This window comes from Camelina sativa, chromosome 12 (assembly GCF_030686135.1).
Source record: "Camelina sativa cultivar CO46 ecotype springtype chromosome 12, ASM3068613v1".
Lineage (NCBI taxonomy): Eukaryota > Viridiplantae > Streptophyta > Magnoliopsida > Brassicales > Brassicaceae > Camelina > Camelina sativa.
The window spans coordinates 2,851,674-2,874,730 of record NC_141891.1 but is presented as its reverse complement, the minus strand read 5'-3'; the positions used below and the strand labels follow the sequence as shown (position 1 = coordinate 2,874,730).

Genomic DNA, 23,057 nt, shown 5'->3' with positions numbered 1-23,057 from the left:
TCATAGTTCCAAGATCTTGTAAGCAAGACAAAGCATATTATTCATTATCAGCTTGGTATATTGAACAGCTTACATAGAAGAAAATGAACTCTTTCACTCAGATATCTTGAGATGGTTTTAACTAAATTATGTAAAGTTGTATTACATGATTTTTTTTTAAAAAAAAAATCCGGGGGTGGTTTGGCAAATTATTTATGAGGTTTTATTGGGCCACTAATAATCGCAAGATCCAGGCCCGTTATACCCGTCAGGGTTTTAGCTGGGCCACCAAAAATAAAACTTGAACCGTCAAATAAATAGATGACAGTGTGTAACTTTAATCGCTCGCCACCGCCAGAGAATCGGTCTAATTTTATTACAAAACATAATGTCATAGTTCGATCTAATTTTATTACAAAACATATAATGTCATATTTTAAAAAGTAAGAAAAGCATATATTATTCATAATCAGCATAGCTTACAAAGAGAAGATTGAACTGAATCACTTGATGAGAATACATCTAGTCGGTGCTCCTTCGGCTCCAACCAATCTCAACGGTAAGCAATGAAGCGAGTATGTTCCTACCTCCACACCATCCAGCTTCAGTGCTTCCACAGGGATTATATCCTGAAATCATCATGTGTATCTCACGTGTTAAAGATGTAGTTTCTTTCTCACTTTTACGCCTACCTATCTCTCTCACTTTCTTGTTCAATGAGATATAGCCTATAAGGTACTTGAATACTTTCTTTTTTTTTTAATAGAGAAAGATATACTCACCCGTCCTTTAAGAATAACCCTGTGTGTTGCAGGTGATTCCTCAAAAGCAGCAAAGGAAAGATAGTCTAGCCCTAGATTCCACAATGCAGAATACATAACCGGATTCAGAAAATGTAATACAAGCTATTGAAACACAATGAACATAAAGAAAAAGCTAAACATGTCGTACCAATAAGTTTGATGTCTGTGTTCTCAACCAACCATTTCGCCCCATCAGTCACGAACCCAGCAAAGCTTGAATCAAACTCTTTCTTAAACATAAGCCGCCTGGATATTTCAACCACAGAGAAAACAAGAGTTAGAGTAAGCCACGAGTTCACAGTAAGATATTGGTAAACAATATTGAGGCACTAACTTGTCAGTGTTAGAGGTTCTAAAGAGCACACGACGAACTCCTCTTGGAATATGAAGCGATTCCATAATCTCAGCTAATAACAAAACAAAACAAAAAAAAAGCATTAAGACAAAGATCCATAATTTCAAATCATCAACTTGGTTACAAAAAAGTTCAACAAAACTCACCAGTAATGTTCTTGTCTCTAGGAACATCAACCAACAGAGCAGGACCTTTACACAAAACCCAATTTCAACATAACTTGATCACACTTAAACTAAACTCAACAAAAACAAAAATTTCAAGAAACAAGATTTAGATTTTATATACCATTTAGGACTTGGAGGTCGAGTGAATCGGTATCAAAACCAGCGTCGTAATAATTATCCCAGAAGTGACCTGGAGCATCCACATGAGTTCCTGAGTGAACAGACAGTTTCATCTCAGACACGTTGGCGAAAGATCCGTTCTTCATACTCGCGGCTAATCTCAGGAAAGACTCTCCCAATCCTTCGGAAGATGACCAAGCTGGCATCTCCGGCGTGTAACGGTGGCTGATGTCGTATATCTTACCTCCTTCATAAATCTCTCGGCGGATTGGTTTCGGATCATCGGAGCGGACGACGTCGAGGAGATAAGAAGAGAGAGAGAGTGTAACGGCGAGGATGAGGAGAGGGAAATTGGGGACGGAGCGGGTCATTGTTTCGGGTCGGCGGGTTAACGGGTTCAAGTTCAATCAATCGAGATTTCAAGCTTAAATAAGAAAGTCTTCTTTGACTTTTCAGTTTTGCTAAACCGTCTATATTGACAAAAAGTTTATAATTCAATTATTTTTTATTCAAATTTTCAATCTGTATAGTATATTATATTTGCTTGGTTTTTAACTATCCACGTTTCTTTTCAGATATAAGAAAAATTAGAATTTTTTTTTTTCGTTACGGAAGAAAAATATTATTTAATTGAGATTTAAAGGAAATTGAATTGGATTTTGATGAGTGTAGGACATATATATATGTAGTGTGTCTTGTTGAACTTCATTACTAGCAAGACATAAATACATGTACAGAGCTTCATTGCTTGATGTTACTTTACTAGTTTACTTATTTGATTCTAAGTAAATTGTGTGCAGATACAACTCTTACTTTGCTTCTCAAGTCTTTAAAAATGATTTTTTGCCTCCAATATTATGTGTCTGATGTCTTCTTACTCTGTCTCCGAGTAACCAACAGACAGCATACTTGTGTGATTACATAAACACAGATCAAAAGACAAAACACTCTTAATAGGGATATCAACTGTAGTCACAATCATGATCCACAAAAACTAAAAATGTAAAGATATATCAACTGATGAATGTAGAAGTCGAGAGATATATGATACAAGAATCTTAATACAACAAAATGGTAGGCGGGCGGCACGAGATTTTTTTTTTAATCAGTTTTTAGAAGAAGATTGGAAGATAAAAACCGCAGTTAAAACACCAACCAATGCTGTAACAGCTAAAGCAACCGTAGGCAATGGACTTGCTACTCCAAAATTCTGAAAGACAAAATCAAATCTTGACATTATTATTATGGTTTTGCTTACACAATTTCTCAAAGTTTCTCATTTTAAGTTCACAAGCAAAATTCTCAGATTTGATGTGTATATACATACCTCAAGAAGTCCTTTACCAGTGGTAATCTCAACAGTAATGGCAACAGCAAAGCCAATCATGGCGCCACGACCAAGCCATATGTCCAAACCACTGCTTCCTTCTGTACTTTGCTCACTTCTAATTGAAACTGTTGCTGCTCTGTTTCCTCCTCTACGAGTCATACTCAACTTCAATGGCACTGAACACAGACACAGACAATACACAAAATCACAAATGAAAGAAACAAAGTTTCATATCTTTTCCCCGGATTTACTCAGCTAACCAAGGCAATTGCACAAAGCTACTTCACAAAAATCAGAAAACTTTATGTTACATATAATTTTCCCCCCAATTCAGAGAACCAAACCATTGTGTAAACAATAAAGTCTCTTAAAACGAATCAAAATTGAGCTTCTTAGAATACCCAGAAACCCCAATTTCCAATCTAAAGATTAAATTCAGAGAATTTAGAGAAGAACGTACAGAGAGGAGAACCAGAAGCGAAGGTGGATCTGCTTCCAGCAAGTTGCGGAACATGAACCCTACAAGTAGAAGAACTATGGTTTGCGATTGTGGTTAGCTTTATTGCGCCAGAATCTGGTAAGATGATAATAATAATAATCCGAAACTAGTCAGATACATTATAGAGACAAGTAGTACTAGAGGAAGAGAGAAACAGAGAGTTACTGGGAAGAGAGAAGGCGAGAGACGCAGAGACTTGATACAAGGCCATCTTCTTCTTTCTATGTTAGATTATCACAACACTCTTCTTCTTCTTCTTCCTTCTTCCTTCTTCAACTAAATCCTTCGTCTTCCTTTCTCAAGAGTCGCAGAATTATCTGTTCTAGCTGACGACACGTGTCTTCTCTCCACTCATTCAAGTTCGTATCTTGTTTTCACCTTCTCGAGCTACACACACTTTTGCAAAAGCGACAGCGTTTCACAAACTAATGCTTCTCTTAGAGCAAAACCGAACCAACTCTGAACCAAAACCAAACTATTTTTACCGGTTTAATCATAATCCGGTAAAATTAGTTTGGTTTGGCTCGGTTTTGCTCTAAGAGTAATCATAATCCGACGTTTTTACGGTTTCCAGTTCAAGGTGTCTTACTGTCTTCGATGTTAGATGTTTTTTTTAATTACGGGGAAAAAATTATTCAGAGAAGAGAGAAGCACTCAAATAATAGAAACCATATAGTTGAAACATCAAAGAGACAACTACACTCAAGTCTCAACGTAACCAAAACTTGTAAGGAAAGCCAAAATAACATTATTGCCTAAACCAACAAACAAACGTCAAATCCTCACTCGTGAAATTTTAAGCTTCAAGAGATTTCAAGAATCAAACAACACAACAAACTAGAGCTTGAGGAAAACGAATTCCTCAACCGCTGGGATTTCTCCAATCTTCTTTAGTGTATCCTTGCTTGGTTGGTCATCTACTCCAATCGCCATAATCGCTTGCTTCCTCGGTGCGATTCTCCCAACGCTCATGAAGTTAACGTTGACGTTAGACTCTCCCAGGATGCTTCCGACTGTTCCAATCATACCAGGTTGATCCACCTGCCTGCACAATATGATACTACCTTCAAGAGTCACATCTACCTCAAACGATCCAACCTTTGTCAAATGTGGGACTCCGTCTTTAACCCTTCCTTCCACTTTCACCTCTCCTGATTCAGACAATGAACTGGCGAATTTGGACTCCACGTTGCCTAGCTGGACAGTTATTGTCTCCAAGGGGCTCTCTGGTGAACCATCCAAGAGAAAACGTTCCTCTGAGAGTCTGAGACCTCTCTGCTTGGCTGTGAAATCAGCGTTGACCAAGTTGACATATACGTCAGAGATTGGCTCGATGATTCCCTTGGTGATCATGGCTCTTAGAAGTCTGGTGTCAAGATCGTCAGTGGCTCTTGCTGAGGCGTATGTGATTTTCACGTTTTTCACACCGCTTCCTCCGGCCACCAATTGCACTGCCAGTCTTCCTAGTTTCTCGGCTAGAACCACATATGGTTTCAACTCGGTTAGAACCTGCAGATAAGAGTGTGATGTAAGCTTAAGCTTAAACAATTGTAATCTTCCAACTGGAATCTGATAAGAACAAAGCTATAAACCTGCTAGTCTTAATCCAATTCACATTTCAAAGAGGAGAAGCTTGATTATGAGGCTCTTATAACAAATCCCTAGAAAACCCACCCTCACTTCAACAATTTTTCCGCATATTAACTTCTCTCTAACCAACTCAGAACACACATATAAATTGCTACGTTCATTCCTAGGGTAGCTACAGTGGAGCTATAGCAAATAGGCTAATAAGCTTGCTAAAATGTGTGTATATTACTAGCACAAGCCAGTGCTCACCTCAGCAGAAACCATAGGTGCATTGACTGCAGTAGCAGCAAGCTCTCCATTCAGAGCTCCAACAACAGCTTCAGCAATTTCAATGGCAACTCCTTCCTGTCAAAGCCAAAAACACCAACTAAGTAACAAAAGCCAAACAGCAAACTCATGATTAAATATCACCAGGACTGTAACATGAATTTCTCACCTGAGCCTCCATGGTACTGGCTCCAAGATGAGGTGTCACAGTAACCCTCTCGTGCTGCACGAGCTTGCTGTCTTTAGCCGGTGGCTCTTTTGTGAAAACATCAAGTGCAGCCTGAGCAACGATGCCAGCATCCAAAGCTCTCACTAACGCGTCTTCGTCAATAACACCCCCACGAGCAACATTGACAATACGAACTCCCTTCTTCATTTTGGCAAAGGTCTCGTCGTTTAGTATCTTCGACGTTGTTGGCGTAAGTGGCATGTGAAGAGAAATAAAGTCAGCGGTGGCGAGGGCTTCATCAAAGCTCACTAAATCAACACCAATGGCGTGTGCACGGTCTGCTGGAGCATAAGGATCATGAGCAATAACACGCATACCAAGACCCTTGGCACGTCTAGCAACTTCCGTCCCAACTTTCCCGAATCCCAACACTGCAAGAGTCTTGCCCACAAGTGAAACCCCCACATACTTGTTCCTCTTCCACTCTCCTACAATACAAAAGATACATCAACAAGTCAGCAAGATTACAATTCACTCCACACACAAGAATCATACAGCCAAAAGCTTAATCCAATGTCACAATCCTATAACATCGTCAACAACAGTACAGGAAAAGGAAAGCTCATGATATAAATTTGTAAACTCGAGATGCATCAAAAATAACAAAACCAATAATAAATACTACGCCAAGTAAGGAAGGTACATGAAACTGAGGAGATGAATAAAAAATGACTAACCAGCCTTAACAGAAGCATCAGATTGAGCTACGTTCCTAGCCATAGCGGCCATAAGAGCGATTCCGTGCTCAGCAGCAGCGATGGTGTTAGCCGTCGGGGCGTTGACAACCAAACAACCAAACTCAGTCGCTGCACTCAGATCCACGTTGTCGATCCCAACACCAGCGCGTCCAACAACCTTCAACCGTCCGCGAGACGACTCGAACACCGCACGGTCAACCTTAGTGCCACTCCTCACGATCAACGCATCACAGAGCGAGATCTTAGTGTTGAGTTCCTCGGGAGTCAAGTTATACGAACAGTCGACATTAGCGAAAGCCTCCAAAAGCTTTAAACCAGCGTCACCGAGCTTCTCAGCAACAAGGATCGTAGGCTTAGATCCATCTCCAGCGGTGCACGAAATGAGAACGAATCGCCGGCGAAGAGTATTGCGTCCACGGTTAGGGAAAGCGACGGAGATCGCGGATGGGAGAGGCGATCTGGAGGAGAGAGTCACGTTCTTGAAAGAATTGGTGGCGACTGAGATCGAGGTAGCTGCGGCGGCGGCGGCGGCGATTGACATTGCTACCGCTTTATGAGTAGTGAGTGTGAGGAAAAAAAAAAAGTTGGTGGCTGAGTATACAAAACAGAGACGAGGGAGAGAGATCTATAAGTTGTTTTTTATAGTCGGCTCAGGGGTTTGGTGTGATTGTGATATACTTACTTACTTGGAACAAGGCGATGGAATCTCACGCGCGTTTGTCTCGCGAGTGTGATTTCTGTTTGGGTTTTGTGATTTCCAAATGTTGCGGCGAATAGTGTTTCATCTTTTACCGGAAAAAAAAAAAAAAAAAAAACAAAAATACGCAAACGAAGAAAAAAATAATTTGGGGGAATAGTCAACTTTTATTTACTTATTTGTTACAAATATCTCACAATTGATATCTCTGACCAAGAAAAAAAAAAAACAAGAACAAGATCTTAAATTTATTGAAGATCAAATCGAATCTACCCGAAAAAGAAAAAAAATATTTACAGCTTCGATTAGATCTTTGGCAATGCAAATAGAAAGAGATTTGGAAACCTTTATTGTCATGTGGTGTGGGGTGTCCTGACTCCTGACGATGTCTGGCAGTGGCAGATCTTTGCCGCTGGTTTAAAATAGAGTAGTATCTTATAAAGATTTTTTAGTAACATTTAATAATGCAGGTTTATTATAAGTAGTTTGTAATTTATATTGTGTCGTTGAATCAAAACCTGCGTTTAACATTTAGTATTATGCGTTTATAAGTTTAAGACCAAAAAGAAAAACTAATGGACAATATAAATTCTTGAATCTAGAGGGGGTGATTAGTATTCAGTTGTTGTGTTTAGATCCAAATCCATTTTAAATAAAACAGGAGTAAACAACAACATTGCAGGAGAGTGAGTGTCCATGCTTGAACGCAAGTAGTAGTAATAATAATGGAATAAAGGGTCCGGGACCACCCACTAGTAAACGAGCTACGCACTTCTTATTATTTGAAAAGTAATTGAAGACTTCAGATTTGAATTGAATTTTGGACTTTTAACATAGACCTCTTCAATTTAGTTTTTGAGGGCAAGTGGTTCGTTTGTGTCGGCTTACACACATGTAAATACAAAAGAACAGTCATTTTAGTATTTGGGTTATGTAATGTTATTAGTTGGTGGTCAAATTTCACAGTAGGGAATATTTGAAAGGATATACTGATGGCTGTGAGTAAGTAAGTGTAATTTATTGGCACGTGAAAGATTTGTTTTCGTGTGTTTGCAACTGCTTACAGATGCATTGTTTTTTGCATTTTGGTAGGTCGACCTGTCCACAACCCATTTACTATTATTATTCAACGCAGCCGCGCGTGTATTACTGTTTAACTAGGTGATACCCGTGCTACAGCACGGGATTATATATTTTGTTAGTTATTTTTTTTGTAATTTGTATTTTTGTAATATAGTTTTTTATTTTAATTTATTTTCTTTGTTTATATAGTGTTTATTTGTATATTTGGGATTATACAGTAAATTGGAAATCCTAATAGAGTAAGTAGTTTGTAAAATGTATTTTTTCATAGAAACAGACACACCACAATAGTAGATAGTAGTTTTGTAAGAGTAGACACTCCGCAATATCGGATAGTAGTTTTGTAAGATGATAGATACACCCTGCTTCCATGGCTTAATTTATAGTTTGATAAAAATACATGTTTTAACGGATTTAACTCAAAAAAAATTTATATTTTAAATTTTTAAGAATTAAAATATTAATATTACTTAAATATTTTATAGACTTTAAATTTATTATAATATTTTAAACTTTCGACGGAGTTCAAATATTTATAATAATTTAACCATTCTATAAAAAATTAATTATTTAGAATATCTTAAACTTTTTAAAAAAATGTAAATATATTATAATATATTGTAATATGTTTACTTTTTAAAAGTTTAAATATTCTCAAATATAGAACCAAATTAAACTGTTAAATTTGGATACATGATAAATCAAGTTTCCTGCTCATTTGTACTCAAAACATTTTAGTCACATATTTATAGTGATTATGAACCATATTCCAAAATATTTAGTCGATGTGGGATATACAATACACTTTTCTGTAAATTAGTTTACAACTTTACATATATATAATTTCTGCGTTTTTAATTCTTTCTATCTATACTACTCACAATTAATTACTATAATTTCGTTAAGGAAATATTATAATATCGGAAATCAAACAATTTAGTCAGATTTGGTAACTTGAATATTCGTTTTTAAGATTTTAACTGAATCACTAAATATTCCTTTTAAAAGATTATCTGTTAAGATCAATCTCGGTAATTAAGGAAATATCCGAATTTTTGGTAATTAAAATTTATGATTTTCATTTAAATACCTTAAAAGAAAATGAAATAAGAGTGTTTGCCTATATCGAATGAGTTTGTTTGGGATCTTAAATAACTAATCTTGAATGAAATAATATACTGGATCCGAAAAATATTATTCTGGAATACAAACAGATCCGCGGTTTTTTTTCCTTCTGTAGTCGGATATTTTAGGATCCGCGTCCAGACCCGGCAATTTTTTAAGTGATCGACCAAGGGTATTTTCGTCATTTAAAGAAATCGAAACTATAGGTTAATTAGATTAAATTTTGTGATTCTCTAATCATTTTTAATGAAAAACCTACCAAAACCAAGTCATGGTCCATTTTTACTCTAGAGAGTACTTCTGCTTTAATAGTATAGATTATATACTAGGTGATACCCGTGCTACAGCACGGGATTATATATTTTGTTAATTATTTTTTTTTTTGTAATTTGTATTTTTGTAATATAGTTTTTTATTTGATTTATTTTCTTTGTTTATATAGTGTTTATTTGTATATTTGGGGTTATACAGTAAATTGGAAATCCTAATAGAGTAAGTAGTTTGTAAAATGTAGCTTTTCACGGAAACAGACACACCACAATAGTAGATAGTAGTTTTGTAAGAGAATAGACACTCCGCAATATCGGATAGTAGTTTCGTAAGAGGATAGACATACCCTGCTTCCATGACTTAATTTATAGTTTGATAAAAATACATGTTTTAACGGATTTAACTCAAAAAAGTTTTATATTTTAAATTTTTAACAATTAAAATATTAATATTACTTAAATATTTTATAGACTTAAAATTTATTATAATATTTTAAACTTTCGACGGAGTTCAAATATTTATAATAATTTAACCATTCTATAAAAATTTAAATATTTATAATATCTTAAACTTTTTTAAAAAATGTAAATATATTATAATATATTATAATATGTTTACTTTTTAAAAGTTTAAATATTCTCAAATAGAACCAAATTAAACTGTTAAATTTGGACACCTGATAAATCAAGTTTCCTGCTCATTTGTACTCAAAACATTTTAGTCACATATTTATAGTGATTATGAACCATATTCCAAAATATTTAGTCGATGTGGGATATACAGTACACCTTTTCTGTAAATTAGTTTACAACTTTACATATATATAATTTCTGCGTTTTTAATTCTTTCTATCTATACTACTCACAATTAATTACTATAATTTCGTTAAGGAAATATTATAATATCAGAAATCAAGCAATTTAGTCAGATTTGGTAACTTGAATATTCGTTTTTAAAGATTTTAACTGAATCACTAAATATTCCTTTTAAAAGATTATCTGTTAAGATCAATCTCGGTAATTAAGGAAATATCTGAATTTTTGGTAATTAAAATTTATGGTTTTTATTTAAATACCTTAAAAGAAAATGAAATCAGAGTGTTTGCCTATATCGAATGAGTTTGTTTGGGATCTTAAATAACTAATCTTGAATGAAATAATATACTGGATCCGAAAAATATTATTCTGGAATACAAACAGATCCGCGGGTTTTTTTCCTTCTGTAGTCGGATATTTTAGGATCCGCGTCCCGACCCGGCAATTTTTTAAGTGATCGACCGAGGGTATTTTTGTCATTTAAAGAAATTGAAACTATAGGTTAATTAGATTAAATTTTGTGATTCTCTAATCATTTTTAATGAAAAACCTACCAAAACCAAGTCATGGTCCATTTTTACTCTATAGAGTACTTCTGCTTTAATAGTATAGATTTTCAGATTTACGATAAAACTTCCTTCTACAAGTATATCTCGAAATATATATATAACAGGCCTAGGTATATGGCACAACGTTATTATTGAACACACGAGTACGATTACAGCCACTTGGTCAACGACAAGGGACTTTTGAATGATGGAAACCCGAAACTAACAAAATAGGCTAATGGGTTCGTCGTATCAAGAGACTCAAAGACCGATTTTAGTTCATCTTTCACAAATTTTGATTGTAAACAATACGACACGACAGCAGGGGATTAAACTTGTCCATGTCAACATTCATATTTATGAAAATATTACCAAGCTGTGTCAATAATGTAGATAATGTGACAAACACTAATAATGTGTGCTTTATATACTAGATAACACAACCTTACGTAATATCGGTAACATCACACTATATACGGCATATCGCCTTCTGGAAGACGTAGTAGTAGACAAACATTAACAGAACTTACAGTTATCGATCTCAATTCTGCTAGAGCACTGGAAAAAGACAGCGATTTCTCACCGAGTTCCCGATCTCCTACCTAGATAACCTGACAAATAAAAGAAATACAGATATCAATTCACAAGTACAACATCATTTGCATCGTTGCCGGCTAAAACTCTACTCTCAAATATGTTCGTCAAATATCATCAGAAATTGGTATATATAGGCTCCATGTAGGCATTAAGCTTTTACTCATAGCCTATGAAATATACCCTATTGTATAATGGAGTGCAGAGAAATCATCATTCTTTACTTCAATGATCCTAGAGTTATAGTGAACAAAGGACTAAACACGGAGCTGTTAAAAGATTCTTACCATCAATACAATCATTGATTTCATAAACCACCAGTGTCTGAAACAAACTAATTGGTCTTAACATTGAACATAATGATGATTACCATTCCATTATTACAGAGTCTTTATGATATATATCCATATAACATGTCAACTAAAAAAAACATATGGACAGAGTCACGAAGCTTAACACAAACTTACTTGATTGTCTAGCCGAAGTTGGCAAGGTAAGCTTTTGCTAAGGAGAGACCAAGCTGGACTTGAGCCTCGGTGGTTAAGTGAAGATTGTCGGGCTTTAGCGGCAATCCCTTGGCATCTACACAGACCACGTTCGAAAGTTTCAGACCCAACTGTGCTTCTCTCACCTTATCTATGTATCCTCCTCCCGATGCTATTGCTACCTGCTTCAACCAAACCACTTAACCAATGGAACTCTGACCTACCGATTTCGAAAACTTGCAGCAATATAATCCACATTGTCAAAAGGAATCACTTTTCATCATTATAACTTCCAAGTTGCAACCTTTATAACAGTTACATAACCTGCAAGTTAGCTCTTCCACCATCAAAAGTTCTTATATAGAGATGAAAATGGAAGCTAAATCTCAACGAAGAAGACTGCGTAGGAGCTGTAAAACTTCTTGTGAAACAAGAGCAGAGACAGTAACATCTTTTAACAGAAGAAACAGAACAAAATCTACATAGTTCTCTATAGTATAGAGGAAACAGAACAAAATCAATGAAGCATCAAATGCATTAGACTCATTGGAAGACAAAATCTTTTTAATTCGTTAATGGAGAAGGAGAGAGAGAGCGACCTGAATAATGGGAAGAGAAGGGAGGTTGAGATCATGACGAAGGTTCTTAATCAAACGGTCCATATTGCTCCCGTAGCTCTCAGCGTCATCGATGTTCGACACGTCACTCTCACCCTGATACCAAAGCACCGCCTTGATCTTTCCGCCGCGTTTCATGCTCTCTCTCGTCCTCTTAACCATCCTCTCGTACAAGTGACTCCCACGCACCCATTCTTTTATCGCCGTTCCACCTGATGCGCACGGAACCAATCCGATCACTGCCGAATCTGTCTCCAACCGCTTCCTCACCGCGTTCGCGAACGCCATCCCTGGACCTACTCCACACACTTTACCTGTGTCGATGTCAACGTGGAGTGGCTCGTGCGCTTCTTCCCACCTGAGATCTGCGCTCAGCCGGAGGATTGATGAGTTTGGTGCACATTCCGGTGGGACGGTTTTATCCCATACCCAGCGGTTGTGGTGGTGGTCTTTGACGACACCGCCGCGTCCAGCCATATTGCTTTGCCCGGAGAGAATAAAGATCTGAGTCGGCGTTATTCGAGACTGGCTCTCCGGTTTATCTTCGCCGGAAGTGGTAGATCCTCCTTCCATAAATGTCTTGGTAGAGAGAGATTCTTTTAGAATCAAGTTTGGTGAGAACAGTAGAGAGTTGGTCGAAGGTGATGATGATGATGATGATGATGAGGCGTGGTCGCGTGCACATTAAACGGAAACTTGGTTCGGTTTGGGTTGGTTTGTCGGTGTTTCCGGTAATGTTGGTTTATTTGGTTTTATCTGTTACGATTATTGGAGACAGTTGGGATTTTATTCGATTTATTATTTTAGGTTAACCAGAACCAAAGTACAAAAGGAGTTAGTATCTATTACACATGCAACTGTAAAGTAAGCAACACATCTAAACACACAGATAACAAATCCACTTTCTATATTGCAATAAACGACTTAGGTAAACCAAGTTAAAGGCTCACTTTCTCCAACACTTGCACCACTTCTTTCATAGACGGTCGCTTCTGAGGCAAGGAAGAGACACATTCAATCCCTAACCTAAAGCACACGATTGCAGCATCCTCGTGGCGAGACACATCGCTTCTGATTGGACCGTCAATCAATCTCATGAACCGGCCTTTCTCTTCCGTTTCAGAACCGGATAAGTTTGAGAACTGATCTATATCTTGATCCACCGAAAACACTTTCCCTGTGAGAAGTTCCAAGAGAATGACGCCGAATGAATAAACGTCCCATTTAGGGTTTGGTTTCTGGCTCGTTGACCATTCCGGTGGCTGGTACGGTGTTGGTCCAGTGATTTGAGATTCACGCGCCGGTGTCATGAGGCGGTCTAGCCCTAGATCGGTGATGATGGGCTCATTCTCAGCGTTCAAGAGAATGTTATTGGGCTTCATGTTACCATGCACGTGTTTCTTCTCGTTGATGTAACATAGCCCTCGAGCCATTCCTCTTGCTATCTTGAGCCGTGCCTCGAAACTAAGAGGGTTTTGTAATGACGAAGACGACGAGCTTGAGCTTGCCTTACCTGTTTTGTGAAGGAACCAAAACGAGTGTTAAAAGCAATTGATGAACGTATATTTTAGAGTACTAAACTGTACCAAGTGATGGGCGTATGTTAGAGGAGGAGAGTGTGATTTTTTAATTCGTGAGCCTAAAGAAACAGAGGAACTTAAACTTACTGGCGGAGAAGAAACAGAGGAGGCTGGTATTGGAAACGTAGTCGGAGATTAGAAGCTTCTCGTCGTCTCCCCAGCAAAACCCACGTATTCTGACGAGATTTGGGTGTCGAAGCTTAGCAATTGCACGAATCTCCCGCTCAAACTCCTTGAGTTTCGCCGCCGCACAACACTCAGTCTCGATCCGCCTCACCGCGAACGCCGTGCCGTTCTCCAACACCGCCTTGTAAACGATTCCGGTTCCGGTAGTTCCCAATATGTAAGCTGATGCTTTTAGTAGAGTATCTAGATCTAGCCGAGTCTCACCGTCGACTGTAACCAATTGAGTTTGAGGACTCTGTTTTAGTCGCCCACCATCTGTTCGACTAAATGCCTCAACGGTGTGCTGATTCTCTACGTCGCTCTCTGATGTCGATGTCTCTTCATACCTTCCTCCGGTCAAGATTATGCATGAACCGCATGCCGCTTTTGCATCTGGTGAATCTGTAACTGTGACCTCCGCGGTGCTTTGCGTTTGGTGGTGATTAGATTTCTTGGATTCGTTTTTCTCCAGACAGAACTTAAAGAAACTGAATCTGCTGGATTCTGGATACCTTCTGCGTTTTCTGACCTGGTATACATAGAGCACAAGTAGACCAATGATAGCTAAACCAGCTATATCTCCAACTGTGATTGCGGCAATGGTGCTTGGCTTTAGCTTGCTTTTTGCTGTCTGGTTTGGTGATTCTGTTAGAGGGTCCTTTGGAGGTGAGCTTCTTGGTTTAACTGCTATTGCAGGTGAAGTAGTTTCAGAGTTATTTGGAGGGTTGGAAAGAGTAGAAGGGATTGAACAAAGAGTCTTCAATGGCTCTCCACACAGCTCTTGGTTACCAGAGAAAGATTCTGCCTTTTGATTAAGTAAAGAAGGGGAAGTAGGTATTGGGCCTGTGAGGTTGTTAAAGGAGAGATCGACTGTGGCATTTGCTGGAAACTTCTCTGCAAAACTTGGTGGAATCTCTCCCAAGACTTTGTTGTATGATACGTTCAAGTAATGCACGCTTTTGCCTCCCAAATCTTTGGGAAGAGAGCCGTTGAGAAGATTTGAGGAAAGATCAAGAACCTGTGCTGCTTCGAAACCACTTGGGATATCACCTGAGAATGAGTTCTTTGTCAAGGAAATGACCGTTAGATTCTTCAGAAGTGAGAGGGTGGGAGGAACTTTTCCAGTAAATGCGTTAGCTGAGAGATTCAAGAGCTGGAGATTAATCACAGTGTTGATACTCTTGGGCAAATCACCAGAGAGATTGTTGCTTCCAAGGGAGATATTCTGAAGCTCAGTGGCGTTGAAGAGCGAGTCAGGGAGTGACCCGTTGAAGAAATTGGTGGACAGATCCAAGATCCTTAGATGCGGCAGAGAGAACAAGTCGGGAGTGACGGAACCCGACAGGTTTTTGTTTGGAAGTGCCAAGCTTGTAACTCGGAGCGTGTCTGGAGTGTTAGGTTTCCCAAGCTCCATGCAGGTGACACCTGTCCACAAGCATGGTGATGCATCTTCATAGTTCCAGTTGCGTAGAACAGAGAGAGGGTCACTGAGGATGGAGTATTTGAAAGCAAGCAGAAGAACACCATCAGTGTTAAGAGATTGGAGTTGTGTGGGGACAAGAAGAAGGTGGAAGAGGACTAATGAGAACAGGAGATTGCTTCTATTGGAAGTCATGGTTTTTGAGTTCTTGGTATCTCCCTCTCTAAGTATTACATATGGCTATGCATATTCATAACAGAGAGAGAAAAAGAGAGAGAGGTTGAACCACTCAAGTGATAAGTTGTTCTGGTCACCAAATCTGTGAGATATTGGAGCAATCTCTGAGATGGTGAAGGGAAGAGAGAGATAGAGAGAGAGAGAGAATCTTAAATGAGTCGGAGTTGATGAAAGAAGCTTTTGACTAGACTTGACATGGGACAAGGTGTAGAATGAATCAATGATTCTGGATCACTATTCATCAGTGTAAAACTGTAAATGCCTTTTATATTCGCATATACAAATATTTCTTTCTTTCAACAAAAAAAAAAACAAAAAAAAAGCAAATTCATGGGAGACAGAATTATTACGATCACCGTTTGCTTCTTGGTTTATTTATCATTTACTATAAGAAAATACTAAAAATAGTAAACAGTTGAGGAGGTATGTAAAAAGAAAAGTTTATAAAGTTAGTTTTGAGTAGAAAACCAATAGTTTTACACTTATCTATAATTTTTTTCCGGAAATTAGGTCTAATAAAAAAGTTTTTAAAGGACAATCACCGACCATTAATAAATGATTATATGTTAATTTAGTACGTTGGCCATTTTTTAATAATATACGTTAGTTTAGAAGTTTAAAAAAGAAGAAGATCCCGTTATAGGTTTGCCAAAACAGAGGGGTTCGTATGAAATGAACCATACATTAATCAAAAGACAAAACAAGGGACACCACCAAACTGACTTGTCAGTTATCCTCATATTAAAAAAAACAATAATAAATTTGGAAAAATGACCTTACAAGTTAGATTTTTGTGTAAAACGTTCACACAACTAAAAATTGATACACTCGGTCTTCCGGGAAACTGAAAAAGTTAAAAATATAAAACTTAATTTTGTCAAGATATTATTCCTGAGTCTAAAAGTGCCTAACAAAGAAAATTATTTAGCTAGCCAAATAAAAAAATAATAGAAGTAACAGTTAAAAGTAAAAAAAAAAAAGTTTAAAATACCGGAGAAAAATATATGAAAGCGACGAGTGAGGAGGGCAATGGCCGCATAGCTTTCAGCGTAGCCCGTCGACGAATATAAAGCATAAAACAAGGCTCGAGTGGTCCATATTTTTTGGTTTTGAGTGAGTCATATAAGAATAAGAATAATTGAAGCGAAATAAACGACAGTCTTGTCCAATAGAGAAGTGGCCAAAACAGTGTTTACACAAACAAACCCAACAGTTTGGTATATATATATATATACCAAGGCAAATTGTGAATTAAATTAATTCTATGTAGGGTAGATCGATCGATGGATCTCTCGACAGATGAAAACACATGGTACTATAGTATGTTGATTAAGATAATGAATATGCACAAATGTAGATGAATAAGAAAATATACAACCTAAACATTAAGATAAGTTATAACTTATATTAAAATATTCATGACCGGTTTAGTTGTGTTATAGTTATAATAGTTATAACTTATATATAAAACACTGGTAGAGTTGTGTTATTTTAAAATACGCAATTCGTGTAATCGTTGGAGAAAGTTAAAAACGGTGATCATTAAAAATCTCACATGTGCATTATGAAAGGGGCCTATGGATATGGTGGGGATTAAACCTAGTCCACTTTTAAACACACACAAGATAAGATTTTTGGACATAAGTAGAAAATACAATCTATAAAAAGTATATTCATCTGGCTGGTCTTTATAGACATGACGATCACGGGTTCATGTCGTCTTCTCTTTATACATTTCATTCCTTTTCTTGTTCTTTCTTTTTTTGGGTTATAATGTTTTTTTCTTTTTCTTACCCCAGTGCAAAATGTTTCATATATCATATATTTGGGTGTCGAATGGCAATACTTGGGATGGGTAAAAGAATGAAAAGAGACCAAAACGAATTAGAAATTAAACTGAACAATTCAAACCCTAAAACGTTTTCTGAACTTGGTCTTTTCAGTAAAACAATCAAACTATTTTAAATTTTTATTTTTGAGGTTAAACTAAACAATTATAAAGAGATTCCCATCCATTCAATGCCTTGTTTTAGTTGTCGGAGGCTGATAGCCAATAATGTTAGAGGCCCATGGCCGATCTGATACCCTTTAAAGATAATGTTATCTTTTATGGTAGACAATGGATTAAACTTTACAAAAAAATATAAAAAATACAATGTCTTTATATACTGATTATATAACTGTATAAATATAGATATACACATAAAAGAAATATATATATATATATATATGGTGTTAATTGTTAAAAGGATTTTACTTTTGCTTTAAACCTTCTGATATGCCTCTTATATTTTCTATTAGCATGGGTTGTCCAAAGTCCAAAAAACGGCTAGGAACTAGCAAGTGGCTCCGCTTTATTTGGCAAATGAGAAAAGGCAAAATTAAAGAATTTCCTGTTTAATTAAAAAATCTTCATTAACCCATAATACTTTATCACAGTTATTGGATAAACATTGTAAAACACATTATGCTGTATGTTTTGTATATGATATCAATTGATATATTTCCGAGTTTACTGGATTTTGAAAACATTATTGAAACTTCTTTTTTTTTTGGTAAAATTAAAAAGCATTATTGAAACTTGTCGACAAAAAATGAGAAATAGACGAGTCTGAGTCTTCTGACCATCACGACCCATTGTTCGACGAATAACAGCCAAACACTGATCTGAAATATGAAAAGGCTGACCAAACATCACATTCTTCTGTCCCCCAACCAAGAAAAACTTTGAACTTGATATTGCAAAGCATAACTTATAAACCGGTTGTTCAAAGACTCAAAGATAAACTATAGAGAAGCAAATTCCAAGTGTCATATACAGATATAGCTAAAAATTATAAGTTTACAAATATTCTGCTAGGACATGGATGTGACCGGTAATTACTACTTAGTTGCTAATCTGTGATATCTGACACATGCATGACATATAAAGACATTAAATCTCTCTAATACACCTTAAAGGTCATGCATGTGTCCCATATGAATGTTAATACATATGTACTTTTGTTTGCGGAATGTAATAGATATGCAACAAAAATTGAAATTACCACTAAATTACCTTTCTTACTTCTGCTTACACTATCTTTTCGCTGGCTTCTAACAAAAACTGAAATTACCACTAAACCTTATTTGATATATCCTTCTGTTTCCATTATCTTTTCACTGGCTTCGATTCTCACATCGCATTCTCACTTCCTCTCTTAAGTTAAGATATTTTATTGAATTCAAGGTTTTGAACAATTCTTAACTTCTTTACAAGCTCCAAAGTCCAAACAGTCGTGTATTTGAACAACGTAATGATTATATGAATGTGTGCGTCAGCCGAAAGTTATATAGACCACATTAGCGAATTCCAAGAATTCTGCACATATACGTCAAGAATGATATAGAGAGTGTGGTCAGATTGTACTTAAAATATGATCTGTATAACATAACTCTGAACCTGAGAACAAATATTGGTTTGGCACTGAGCCAACAGCCACCAACATGTACTCTAAATCTATGTTTACTGACTCCTCGTTCTTGTAGATGTAGTGATTTTTTAAAAAATATACATATTCTAATCAAAGTTATAATTCTTAAATATGACCATGGTTTTCTTTTATTCTATACTAGGAAAGCCGCACGGGTAGGTGAAATCCTAAATTGAAATTTAACACTTGTAATTCATCTTAAATTCTTTCTTTTCTCAATCAATTTGATCATTTTCACTTCTTGCTATTACTTTCTGCTGATTAAAAAGCCAAAGGTTCATTTCAATATTATTATATTTTATGTTGTCACACACAAAAGTGAGCTTTTTTTAGAGTTTGATTTACTATGAACATTACTTTTAACCATATATAAAATTTTACTTATGTTTGTCTCCGACCATATGGTGCTATATATTAGTATCCTTTCTTAATTCGCTATTAGAAATTGTCTTTGTTGTTGATCATTATCAATCAAAATACATATGAGGCTGCTTCTCTCTTGGTTTATTTACTATATCGAGAAAATACTAAATGCCACTTGTCGAAGGAAGGTCGAAGATTGAGATCAGAGTAAATGGCTGGATTGAGTTTCGTTTCCCCTTCACTTTGATACGCGATTTCTCTTTCCATAGATTACTGATTCACAAATCACAATCAATATTCCGATGTTGTAAGCAAGTGGAGTTTGTATACAAATGATTTACTATGAACATTACTTTTAACCATATATAAAATTTCACTTATGCTTGTGGATGTTTTTTTCTCTCACTTTTAGATATGTACAAAACCGAGTTTTATATGACGGACCAATCAAACCTAATTGGTTAGTATAGAGTAACTCACATTCTTCAGCTACAACTTTTAGAGATATATATTTGGCTATAATGCTTTCCACAGTTACATGCATATTGGTCTCACGTTTTCCATCAAAAGACCCCCTTCTTTCCTCCCTTTTAATGTGTTAATCTTGATTGCCTTATTTCCTACTAACACATTTGATACATGGATTTGTAATATTTGCTTCAAATCACATATTCCTCTTTGGAAAAGAAAAAAAATCCAAGACGTAACAGACTAAGAATGCATATAGACAAAAACTTGTACACTCATCAGCTATTCAATCAAAGTAATTCAATTAAACTAAAAAAGTCAGAAAATTAATAAAATATAGAACATAGGATTTTATGTTGGTCTCTCCCAATCCATCCCATTCCACCGTGTCGACTGCTCACCATCCAGGCTGCATCCCCCTCTATTTGATTTCCCACTTATGTCTATGAATCGGTACCATCATGTTCTTCAATAAACGACAGCGAAAACAAAGTCGATGTGGTGAAACAGGTGATAATAATATCTCACCTTTTGATGTTCTCTTCTTTAGGCTAAACACTAATTTTATAAATTTCTTGCATTTTCTTTTTTTTGGCAGATTCTAGATCACTCTAAAAGTGACTGTTATACATTATGTTTTTAAAAAATTGTATATACAGATTAGAAAGTCATCAAAGACTAAATAAGTTACCTTTAGTAGATCTTTTCTTTCTAACTTGACTTGTCATTTGGTCGTGCTTACGCTTTATAGAATTTGATTTTGTGTTGTCACAAGCTCTCTATTTCCATGCTCATTTGTAATATTTCAATATATTATCAAAATGTTTGATACCCAGAAAGTATAAGAAATTATAATTCAACTAAAATTTTTAAAAACTTTATTTACAAAAATGCAAACTAACCTGGATCATGAACATCTAATGGAAAAAAAATTAACATTTATACCATGTTTGTTAGAAAAAAATAGGTTAAAATAAGAACATATATAAAATTATAATTATACCATGTTTGTTAAAAAAATTTGGTTTATCCGTAGCTCCAGCATGCATATCATCATCATGCCTCTGGTATCTTGGTATTGGTTTTTCCAAAAAGTCAAAAAATAAAATCTGCACATTGAGAATCAAAAACATTAGCCATGCAAAAAATATGGCACACGTACTTAATAACATTAGCCATGCAAAAACATAAAAACCGGAAAAGCTAAAAATTTTGAAGAGACTAAAAGTTAACAAAAATAAGATTAATGTATGAACTTAATAGTGTCGACTAACAGTAATAATAATCTAACCGAGAAACACTACAGGTCATTCGCAGCAAAAATATTAAATTACCTTGAATTAGAGATTGATGCTTGAAAGTTAAAAAAATACTTCAATAATACAATTCTTTAGTACTCAAATTTTTTTTTTCAAAACTTGTTTATGTAGTCAAGAAAAGTTTATATATAATAAACAAAGAGGTGTAAGACATAGAGGTGTGAAATGTAAAGGTGTAAAAATTAATAGATGTGAAACATGGAGGTACAACAAAGAAGTGTAACACATAGAGGTGTGAAATTAAAAGGTGTAAAAATTAATGGATGTGATTTTTGAAACCAGGAGGTACAACAAAGAGATGCAAAGACTAAGGATGTGTGATTTAAAAGGTGTAAAATTTAATGGACGTGATTTTTGAACCAGGAGGTATAACAAAGAGATGCAAAGACTAAAAGGTGTGATTTAAAATGTGCAAAAATTAATGGATGTGATTTTTGAAACCAGGAGGTACAACAAAGAGATGCAAAGACTAAGAGGTGTGATTTAAAAGGTGTAAAAATTAATGGATGTGATTTTGAAACCAGGAGGTACAGCAACGAGATGCAAAGACTAAGAGGTGTGATTTAAAAGATGTAAAAATTAATGGATGTGATTTTTGAAACCAAGAGGTACAACAAAGAGATGCAAAGACTAAGAGGTGTGACTTTTGAAAGATGGGGGTGCGACGAAAAGACACGATTAATAATTTGAAACCGTTGGATTAAAACTGTAACTAATCTCATTCGTTGGATTAAAAGTTGACACAAAAAGTGGGTTTGCTGGAGGTACAACAAAGAGGTGTAACACATAGAGGTGTGAAATTAAAAGGTGTAAAAATTAATGGATGTGATTTTTGAAACCAGGAGGTACAACAAAGAGATGCAAAGACTAAGGGTGTGTGATTTAAAAGGTGTAAATTTAATGGATGTGATTTTTGAAACTAGGAGGTATAACAAAGAGATGCAAAGACTAAAAGGTGTGATTTAAAAGGTGTAAAAATTAATGGATGTGATTTTTGAAACCAGGAGGTACAACAAAGAGATGCGAAGACTAAGATGTGTGATTTAAAAGGTGTAAAATTAATGGATGTGATTTTTGAATCCAGGAGGTACAACAAAGAGATGCAAAGACTAAGAGGTGTGATTTAAAAGATGTAAAAATTAATGGATGTGATTTTTGAAACCAGGAGGTACAACAAAGAGATGCAAAGACTAAGAGGTGTGATTTAAAAGGTGTAAAAATTAATGGATGTGATTTTTGAAACCAGGAGGTACAACAAAGAGATGCAAAGACTAAGAGGTGTGATTTAAAAGGTGTAAAAAATAATGGATGTGATTTTTGAAACCAAGAGGTACAACAAAGAGATGCAAAGACTAAGAGGTGTGACTTTTGAAAGATGGGGGTGTGACGAAAAGACACGATTAATAATTTTAAACCGTTGGATTAAAACTGTAACTAATCTCATCCGTTGGATTAAAAGTTGACACAAAAAAGTGGGTTTGCTATTATATAAACCAGGAGGTATAACAAAGAGATGCAAAGACTAAAAGGTGTGATTTAAAAGGTGTAAAAATTAATGGATGTGATTTTTGAAACCAGGAGGTACAACAAAGAGATGCAAAGACTAAGATGTGTGATTTAAAAGGTGTAAAATTAATGGATGTGATTTTTGAAACCAGGAGGTACAACAAAGAGATGCAAAGACTAAGAGGTGTGATTTAAAAGATGTAAAAATTACTGGATGTGATTTTTGAAACCAGGAGGTACAACAAAGAGATGCAA

At 35.8% G+C, this 23,057-nt stretch overlaps 5 protein-coding genes across 5 annotated transcripts; all 5 read right to left on the bottom strand.

Annotated features, from left to right (window-relative positions):
• Positions 1-332: 332 nt before the first annotated feature.
• On the bottom strand, positions 333-1,966 carry LOC104729814 (cyclase-like protein 1). Its single transcript, XM_010448821.3, has 6 exons — positions 1,426-1,966; positions 1,284-1,328; positions 1,117-1,189; positions 931-1,028; positions 762-832; positions 333-608 (listed from the first exon to the last, which is right to left on the bottom strand). The coding sequence occupies exons 1-6, from the start codon at positions 1,793-1,795 to the stop codon at positions 483-485; spliced, it is 783 nt and encodes a 260-aa protein (XP_010447123.1). The 5' UTR covers positions 1,796-1,966; the 3' UTR covers positions 333-482.
• A 395-nt stretch (positions 1,967-2,361) lies between these two features.
• On the bottom strand, positions 2,362-3,688 carry LOC104729813 (stress enhanced protein 1, chloroplastic). Its single transcript, XM_010448820.3, has 4 exons — positions 3,419-3,688; positions 3,215-3,328; positions 2,752-2,930; positions 2,362-2,634 (listed from the first exon to the last, which is right to left on the bottom strand). The coding sequence occupies exons 1-4, from the start codon at positions 3,462-3,464 to the stop codon at positions 2,530-2,532; spliced, it is 444 nt and encodes a 147-aa protein (XP_010447122.1). The 5' UTR covers positions 3,465-3,688; the 3' UTR covers positions 2,362-2,529.
• A 224-nt stretch (positions 3,689-3,912) lies between these two features.
• Positions 3,913-7,052, bottom strand: LOC104729812 (D-3-phosphoglycerate dehydrogenase 1, chloroplastic). Its single transcript, XM_087479161.1, has 4 exons — positions 6,017-7,052; positions 5,280-5,767; positions 5,093-5,188; positions 3,913-4,762 (listed from the first exon to the last, which is right to left on the bottom strand). Exons 1-4 carry the CDS (start codon positions 6,576-6,578, stop codon positions 4,091-4,093), a joined length of 1,818 nt encoding a protein of 605 aa, XP_087335287.1. The 5' UTR covers positions 6,579-7,052; the 3' UTR covers positions 3,913-4,090.
• Positions 7,053-10,900: 3,848 nt separating this feature from the next.
• On the bottom strand, positions 10,901-12,995 carry LOC104729810 (putative carbohydrate esterase At4g34215). The gene is made up of 3 exons (XM_010448818.3): positions 12,254-12,995; positions 11,637-11,836; positions 10,901-11,186 (listed from the first exon to the last, which is right to left on the bottom strand). The coding sequence occupies exons 1-2, from the start codon at positions 12,842-12,844 to the stop codon at positions 11,645-11,647; spliced, it is 783 nt and encodes a 260-aa protein (XP_010447120.1). The 5' UTR covers positions 12,845-12,995; the 3' UTR covers positions 10,901-11,186; positions 11,637-11,644.
• A 54-nt stretch (positions 12,996-13,049) lies between these two features.
• LOC104729809 (receptor protein kinase-like protein At4g34220) lies at positions 13,050-16,007 on the bottom strand. The gene is made up of 2 exons (XM_010448816.3): positions 13,939-16,007; positions 13,050-13,784 (listed from the first exon to the last, which is right to left on the bottom strand). Exons 1-2 carry the CDS (start codon positions 15,629-15,631, stop codon positions 13,210-13,212), a joined length of 2,268 nt encoding a protein of 755 aa, XP_010447118.2. The 5' UTR covers positions 15,632-16,007; the 3' UTR covers positions 13,050-13,209.
• Positions 16,008-23,057: the final 7,050 nt, after the last annotated feature.